This window comes from Passer montanus, unplaced genomic scaffold, assembly GCF_014805655.1.
Source record: "Passer montanus isolate IOZ18808 unplaced genomic scaffold, ASM1480565v1 scaffold99, whole genome shotgun sequence".
NCBI lineage: Eukaryota > Metazoa > Chordata > Aves > Passeriformes > Passeridae > Passer > Passer montanus.
Genome location: NW_024375367.1, coordinates 1,247,863 through 1,256,391, shown reverse-complemented (window position 1 = coordinate 1,256,391; position 8,529 = coordinate 1,247,863). Strand labels below are relative to the sequence as shown.

At 44.2% G+C, this 8,529-nt stretch overlaps 1 protein-coding gene across 1 annotated transcript; it reads left to right on the top strand.

Annotated features, from left to right (window-relative positions):
• The first annotated feature begins 22 nt into the window (after positions 1–22).
• CCNA1 (cyclin A1) lies at positions 23–6,238 on the top strand. Its single transcript, XM_039696617.1, has 9 exons — positions 23–87; positions 231–388; positions 1,467–1,710; positions 1,943–2,064; positions 3,038–3,261; positions 3,887–4,091; positions 4,940–5,053; positions 5,730–5,863; positions 6,187–6,238. Exons 2-9 carry the CDS (start codon positions 248–250, stop codon positions 6,236–6,238), a joined length of 1,236 nt encoding a protein of 411 aa, XP_039552551.1. The 5' UTR covers positions 23–87; positions 231–247.
• Positions 6,239–8,529: the final 2,291 nt, after the last annotated feature.

Genomic DNA, 8,529 nt, shown 5'->3' with positions numbered 1-8,529 from the left:
GCCCACGCAGGGCCGGCGGGCGGCCTGGGCGGCGCAGCGCGGCCGAGCCCTCCCGTGGGCTGGTGGCGAGCGGAGCCGGGCAGCGCGGTGGGCCCCCCGTCATCCTGCGGGGCGGGCGGGAGCAAGGGGTTGCCAGGGGCGCATTTGTGGTCGTTCGGAGGATTTTTTAGTGTTCTTTCCCCCACCACGATTTCGTTTTATTTCTGTGGGTTTTTTCGCTCCTCCGAAAGGTACCGACGTCGGGGCGATGCATCGCACCGGAGAGAAGAGCCGTGCGGGGCGGCGGGAGTCCTGCCCCGCCGCCCTCCGCAGCAGCGGCGGCCGGGCCGTGCTGGGGGTGCTGACGGAGAACGGGCAGCAGCAGCAGCAGCAGCGGCCCGGCGGCCAGGTGAGCCCCGCTGCCCGCAGCACTGCCGCCCCCCTGCCCGCAGAGCCCGGCTGGGCTCCGCGGCCCTGGGCTGGCAGCCGCCGGCATGAGCGGGGCACGCACCCGCCTCGAGGCTGCCGGCAAAGACCTGGCGTGGCGGGGTGAGGAGGTGACTCGGGCTCCAGTTCTTAAGCGTGAGTTTCCCGAGAAACCCTGCTAGTAACCGCACAGTCCTGACCTGCGGGTGTTGCCCCGTGGAAGTACTCTGCGCAAATAATTCATCCTGGAAGGAAGGGATACTGCTCTAGGGGTGGTTTAAGGAAGGGCTGTCCGCTGACCCAAAGGTCTCATTGGTGTGTGGTTAGCCGTGCTCTCTCCAGGGTGCCAGAGCCTTCAAGAAGTTCAAGTTAATGACGTGTCGTTTTTCTGCTTTTCTGTCCCTTGAACCCTCCTGGAGTCTGCTGGTGGGGCAGGGATAACGTTACTATTCTGACCTAAAATAGCAGCTGGTATGGGTACACAGACTCTTCTTGGTTTAGGCTGTATAAAGCCTCTAATTCAGCTGGTGGCTTACTGGTAGATGGTGTGAAAGATTGTAGCCTGGTCACACGCAGTCCTAAAGGTTGCGGTGCTTAAGCTCAGAAATTCAAACTTCAGTTTTTAACTCCGTTTGAAGTGCCTTCTTGCCAGGGCAGTCCTTTCCAAGTCTGTGGCAGTGCTTGAGCACTTATGTTAACTTGCTGTACTTGGCAGCTGCTCCTTGCCAGAACTGAATGTGTAGCAGACTGCACTTCCCAGCCCCACTGGAAACGAGCAGCACCCACATACTCCTTGGTGGGAGGCACTGAGTATGATGCTGCTCTCCTGGTTTCCTGACTTTTACTAGTCTTAATTCTTTCTGTGAGTAGTCTGTCACAGCAAGACAGAACAAGTGGCACCAACTTCAGAGGCATCAAATGTGATTGGTGGCTTTTCGCATCAACTTTTGTTATTGGTGTCTGTTACACAATGAAAGTGATTTTCTTTTTGAAAACAAGTGACACACTCTGTTTTCCTCCTGAGCTGCCCTCCCATAGCATTACTGTGTGCTCTGCTTCAGGGTGCTGCTGTTATCAAGCGCTTCTCGAGCTTTGAAAACACCATCACTTCATCTAGAAAAGATGAAGTGCCCAACTGCATCATCAGTGCTGCATCAAAGCAAGGGTTTGCTATTTACATAGATGACTCAGAAGACAAAGAAAACTATAGCTCCCAAGTGTCTGAAGAGCTGGAATTAAGCCACTGTGAACTGGATACCAGTGCAATGACATCCAGTATTCACCGGCTTCTGGATCTGAGTTCAGGTAACTCCTGTTACTACTCAGATGGTGTCCATAGCACAACCACATGTAGGGTGGTTAAAATTGCACCACATGTGAATTTTAAGCTAGTGAGTAGCTTATGTGACAATAAATTACACTGCAAACTAACTTGGATTGTGTCTACATGAAGCGCAATACTTCTGAGCTAAAATTAGCAAGGGAAAGTCAAGAGATTAATTTTACAAATGTCTTGCTGCTTCCTATTACCTGTTAGGCTCTCCTATGGTAGTGGACACATCCTTCCAATCCCAGCCAGAGGATCACATGGAAGATGTTGTAACTCTGGCTGTGGGAGAGTATGCAGAAGACATTCATCAGTACCTCCGAGAGGCTGAAGTAAGTTGCTGTGAGAAGCTTATAGGTATCTGTGGTAGGATGCAATATTGCAAAGATCCAAGGCTGCCACTGAACTACAAAGAGAAAGTAAATTGTCAAAGTAATTTCTTAAGGCAGCATATAGTCAGTGATAAATTCTTTCAGGATTAATGCATCCCTGTTAATTGCTATGATGGGAACATCTCTTGACTTGTTTGGTATGAAGAATTCTTGCAAATGGGAGTAGAATGCTGGAAAAAATGCTAAAGCAGTTTGATGTGATCTCAGTGATAGCTCTCTGGTTATAGCAGTAGTTTTTCCTACCATGGGAGTAGAATGCTGAAAAAATGCTAAAGCAGTTTGATGTGATCTCACTCTGGCTATAGCAATAGTTTTTCTTATATTCTTGTGTCAGAGCAGTGAAGTTCAGTGTCCTGATGGGATAAAGGGAGAAAATCTGGTTGGTTCATTTTAAGGTCCTTCTGAATGGCTCAATTGATGGCAAAGGCTGTCCATAGTCCAGAAAGTGTTTTACTATTCTCCTGCTAACACCGAAGCTTCAATCTGTCTCTTCAGTGTAGAAATACTGCTTTCTAGAGATGTCACCCGCTGGGAATAATTATAGTTTTTCCTACCTTCTTGTGTCAGAGCAGTGAAGTTCAGTGTCCTGGTGGGACAAAGGGAGAAAATCTGGTTGGTTCATTTTCTGGTCCTTCTCAATGGCAAAGGGTGTCCATAGTCCAGAAAGTGTTTTACTGTTCTGCTAACACCAAAGCTTCAATCTGTCTATTCAGTGTAGAAATACTACTTTCTAGAGATGTCACTAGCTGGGAATAATTACCACTAGCACAATAATTGTAGTTAGTACTTTCAGTTATTAAGAGTGGGACAACCCCTGCTCCTTTGAGTGTAAGTATAAAGAATATTCATCAGCTCAGCCATCCATGGTTCTTTTCAGAGTGATCATCCTGATTATTCAACTCTTTCCAAACAGGTAAGATTTAGGCCCAAGCCGTACTACATGAAGAAGCAGCCAGATATCACAACAGGAATGCGTGCTATCCTGGTAGACTGGCTGGTGGAAGTAGGGGAAGAGTATAAACTTCGGACAGAGACTTTGTACTTGGCAGTGAACTTCCTGGACAGGTTTCTTTCCTGCATGTCTGTTCTCAGAGGAAAGTTACAGCTTGTAGGAACAGCGGCAATTCTTCTGGCTGCGTAAGTGTTTCATCTTCTGAAGTCTTGGTGATGTGAAGCCTATTTTTAGGCTTAGTCTTGTAATGTAATTTGAAGAAAGGAAGGTTGCATTAATAGGTAGCTTTTCATGATGTTTCAAGATTAGGAACGTGGGCTCCTTTGGTACTACTAAAATGAAACATTTAACATTGAATGTGAAAAACTGTAGTGGGGAAAGCTTGGAACCATAAACACAGTAGCAGAAGCAATTCAGTGTTAAACTGCTAGCCTGTAAGGCTGCAATGGACTCAGTTGCAATCTAGAGTTGTCCTTTAACTGCTCTAACTAGACACAGTAAGCAACATAGCTTAGGGGTGCATGGGTGTTTGCCTGGAGTGTGCTGTGTTACTGAGAGTTGCCCACTGAAAGCTTGCTGTTAAGAGCTAACAATGTGAGTGTATGTCTGTCTAGACTGATGACTCGGAGTTCCTCTGTATTTGCCCAAGTTTGAAACTAAATTGTTAGCTAGCCTGGAGGAGCAAGTACAATTAAAGCTTTCCACAAGTTTTAGTAATGTCATGTTCTCATCCTGATGTGGGTATAGCACAAAGATTTCTTTTACTATAACTTCAAAGCTGACAAATATGGCTTCTATATCCTTTTTCAGGAAGTATGAAGAGATCTACCCACCAGATGTGGATGAATTTGTCTATATAACAGATGATACCTACACAAAGAAGCAGCTGCTAAGAATGGAACACTTGCTTCTCAAAGTGCTGGGTTTTGACCTAACAACCCCAACCATCAACCAGTTCCTCCTTCAGTATATTCAGAGGCGTGGAATCTGTATGAGGACAGAGAACTTTGCAAGGGTATGGACTATCTGTCCTCTGGGACTGAGGGGAAAGAAGTGATCCTTAAAGGAGTACTACTTGCACTTCATGAAGCTGTCTCTGCAACAGGTCTAAAATTGCATGTTTCATAGCGGTGGCTTGTGTGCCAAGACTTCTGGGTAGATGCCTCATGGAAATCCTAGGTTTGGTCTGCCTTGTTTGATCAGGGATAATTCACTGACCAGGCAATTAGGTGGTAAAAATCTAGAGGTTTAACAGTGCCTGTGTAGCAAGTCTGTGCTGGATTTGGTGCTACTGCATATTGCTCCACAATGACACAGAATGTAGCTGCATAGGAGTTGCCTGGAGTAGGCAACCATGCTTAGAAACAACAACATTACAATAAAATATCTGACCACCTGCTTCTCTGCAAAGGGTGTAGGATTGTACAATAACTCTACTCCACCAGAGCCCATATTGTGCTTCTTAGAGCTGTCCATTTATCCCTGATGTCCTGGTGGGGTCCACATATATGAACAAGAGCCTTAGCAGATGGGAAGAGTGTGTCGGTCAGTTTCATGAAACTTGACTTTTCTGAGTCTCTACCTGTAAAATCAAGAAAATTCTGATGATGGAAACAGAACTTCAGATTAGAGTAGATGGGTTAAGCTTTGGCAAAATGAGGTGTTTCTGTCCCCGTCTGAAACATGATAAAGGATCTTCTGTAAGAACAACGGGACTGGAATGCTAATTCTTCTTGCTAGATTCATAGTTTATGCTTTTGTGTATCATACTGAGATCATTGCTGAACTTTAATACTTGCAGTATTGAACTGATTGTACCGGCTAGGTTAATTCTTTTTTAAAAACTTGGGTTTTCTTGTTCAGTATCTTGCAGAGCTGAGTCTCCTTCAGGTTGATCCTCTTCTGAAGTACCTTCCTTCACAAATTGCGGCAGCAGCTTACTGTTTAGCAAACTATACAGTGAACAGATCTTTCTGGGTAAGAACAACAACTGTGTGATAATAAATAGCTCAAGCATTTTGTTATTGTTAGAACTGAGCTGAGAAGGAGGAGGAGTTGCTACAAAGTATATTGTTCTGAAGGCTGAAATCCTAGGATGAGTAGCTGTTCTTGAGTTAATGAGACTACCTGATAAATGACTGTTCAGTAAACCTGAAATATCATGCCTCTTCTCTGAAACTGAAAGGATTTTACTGTCTTGCTCACTTACATCGAGGCTGTACCAAAGGCTTCACAAATGTCCAAAACTACACCCCCAGATACAATTCAGGGTCCAAATCAGTTCAGGGAGAAAGGGGAGAACTGATTCTGTCTACTTGAGTGATTATACTGCTGTGTAATTGTGGCTGCTTTACCACAAGCCTTGGTAGAACTTCCAGCTGTATGTTGGAGGAACAGCTTTAGTGCAGAGTAAGATCCAGAAGAGATGTAATGGATGCACATGCTTAGAGCAGAAGGAGCTTGTCAGACTTCATGGCACCAAGGAAGACCTAGAGTGAAACTGATGGCACAATACAATTGAATCTTTTTCACGCTTTAAGAATCTAGACTGAGCTCTGATGTAGTGAAAAGAGTTTCTGCTTCCGTGGGAAACCCATCTTCTAGATGACTGCTGGCTACAATAGAGTAACACTGTTTTTTCTCATCCGACCAGCCAGAAACACTTGCTGCATTTTCTGGATATTCCTTAAGTGAGATAGCGCCTTGCCTGACTGACCTGCACAAAGCATGCCTCGATGCATCCCATTGCCAGCTGCAAGCTATTAAGCAGAAGTATAAGCACCCAAAGTAAGTAACCAGTATGCCAGTGTCTTGGATAGCTGTAAGCACAGGATGACTCTGGTTTTCCAGCTTGGGCTGTGGCTGATGTAGCTCTCTCATAGTTGTTAGCTTCTAGTTCTGAAACAGAAGTTTTCATCAGCCCCTTGAGGAGAAAACTTTTCTGACCAGAAAAGTGATTAATCCATAAGGTATGCAGATGCATTGGATAACAACTTTGTCTGCAATATTGCAGGATGATGCTTCTCTTCTCCAGTGTATTGTGCAATCAGGTGATAGTTCAGTTGACAAATCTGAAGGCCATGTCTGTAGTCACTTCATTTCTATTCCAGGTACCTTCAGGTGTCTCTTCTGGAGCTCCCAGCAGTTCTTCCTCTACACTAGACACTGTGGATCCTGGACTTGAAGATTACTGTGTCCCAATCAACAAAGCTGGTCTAACATTTCATAGAGCACTGCGGGTCATGTGTCTGTAACCACAGTGATCAGAATGGTTTTTAACCTAATATTTTTTAATGAGATGCCTTTTTTAAAATAGGTATTAGACTATAGCTCTTAACATAACTGAAAGCACTTTTAATAAATGTCTTATTACACTCTACTTCTGTGAATTTTCTGACTTCAGTTAATATATCTGCAGTAACAGTGAGTGGAATGAATTTTTGAAAATTTTTTTGTTGTTTTGTTGTATTTTGGGGTGTTGTTTTTTTTTTCGGGGTGGGGGAGGTGGGATTTGTTTTTTACTAAATAGCTGTAAGCACTTATAAGCTGGCTGGAGTGGATAAAGCACCACAACCTGACATCCCTGTAGGCACAGTGATTTGCTGTAGTCCTGTTTGTTCTTTCTTCAATGAGACAAGATCCTGTGGGCATGAACAGAAGCTATTTTCTGCGTCTTGTTTACCGTATCAGATCAAGAACATCCACATGGTCTTTGAACATGTTTGTAGAAGATCATCAATGTTGAGGTAGAAGTCAGACTTCCCTTTATGGAAACAAAATAGGGGATTGCCCTGCAGGGAGTTGGGAGATTGTAGCTGGCAGAGCATTAGGAGCTTTTCATACACTGCTGAACAGACTGCTTTAGAGAGCAGTGCTGAAAGCTATGAGGTACTGGAACAGCAGAGTTGATCTGGATGGCTCCTGAGTCATTCTTGTAGTGTGGAGTGTTATAACAAACCTGTCTGAGATGACCTCTCATGTCACTAGAGCACTGGTGATCTGTGTGAAGGGAGGTCAATGGGACAGAGCTATTGGCTATCTTAGCCTGAGCTGCTACGTGGTCTTGTGTCCCACTGTCAGTTCTTTGTTAGGTAGTGCTTTAAAAAAAACCCCAAACATCCAAACAGGACACCACTTTGTACTCTCAAACACAACCCCTGTCCAAAGTAGTTTAAAAATCAGTTGGTCATATTGGTCAACATGTGGAGAACTATAATCCACTCATATAAATGGTAAGGTAAGTTTGAGGTGTGCTTGTACCGCCAGAGTTTAAAATTTCCAGGGCTTACTGCTTCCTAAGAGAGCAGTCTGTACAGTGCATTATGAGTTTCCAAGCAAGAACAGGTTTAACACTTTATATGCAATTCAGTAGAAATATTAAGTAGCAGCTAACAAGCCTCTTCTTATTGCTTCCTAAGAGAGCAGTCTGTACAGTGCATTATGAGTTTCCAAGGAAGAACAGGTTTAACACTTGACACCAGTATGCAATTCAGTAGACATATTAAGTAGCAGCTAACAAGCCTCTCATTTATTTTAAAACGTGATTATGCCAATATGTGTGTTATGAGGCTCTTAGCTTTGGCATTCCCTCAATGTCTGTAAGACTTCCTTTCCCTTAATTCCTCCCTGTGCAGTCTGATAGATCTTTCTAGTAATGCAAATTCTTGTATTTCTCTGAAGTGGAGATGGTGGTTGTGACTGCTTCACTTGTCCCAAAGTAAACATCCTTTGAGGGAGGAGAGTATTCCATTTCAGTCTAGCACAGCCTTGTGCTGTAGTTTGAGTCTAGTTCTTGGTCTCTTGCTTCAAGCACTTTTTAATCAGTAGAGTGAATTTATCTTGACATGTTTATGATAATGGACAGTGAAGTGACCAGATAGCCCATGCTCATGTCTGCAGCATTCATTTTGTGGTGGGGGCCTCAATCCATAGATTTTGTTCATGCACTGAATTTCATGGCTTGTGGACATATGTTCTAAAGGTGGGCTATGAATTTCACTCCTGCCTGCAGTCAGCTTCTTTAAAGAGTGTGTCTCAGTGCAAAGCTGTGCCAGTGACACCTGCCTACAACAGGCAACTCCTGGTTGCTTGTTTCACAGGGAAGTGGTGAGTGCCCTGACCAAGTGTAGCTAAGTCTGCCCAGCTTATGATACCAGTTTGTTTGGTGTTTCAGGCTGAACACAAGATATTCTGAAACCCCATGTTAATAAGATTCTTCCTGTAAGTAACTGCGCTCACTGAACTGCAGCTAACTGTAGTGTTGCATATTTTCAAGGCAGAAATGAATGTCTCAAGTGCAGGAATGTTTTCCTTGTGTTATAGGAGACTAAAGATTTGTGTGGTCATGCTACAGCGGTAATGGAGAAGAGATGAGTTTTTGTTCTTATAAACAGTCTATAACCACAGTCATGCCTCATGTTCCTGGGCCAATGGATTTGGTGCATCTAACAAAA

Coding starts and splice junctions, on each gene's coding strand:
- CCNA1 (XM_039696617.1), top strand. CDS start 248: ATGCATCGCACCGGAGAGAAGAGCCGTGCGGGGCGGCGGGAGTCCTGC. Junction 2,065..3,037: donor AGTACCTCCGAGAGGCTGAA/GTAAGTTGCTGT, acceptor CTTTCCAAACAG/GTAAGATTTAGGCCCAAGCC. Junction 5,864..6,186: donor CAGAAGTATAAGCACCCAAA/GTAAGTAACCAG, acceptor TTTCTATTCCAG/GTACCTTCAGGTGTCTCTTC.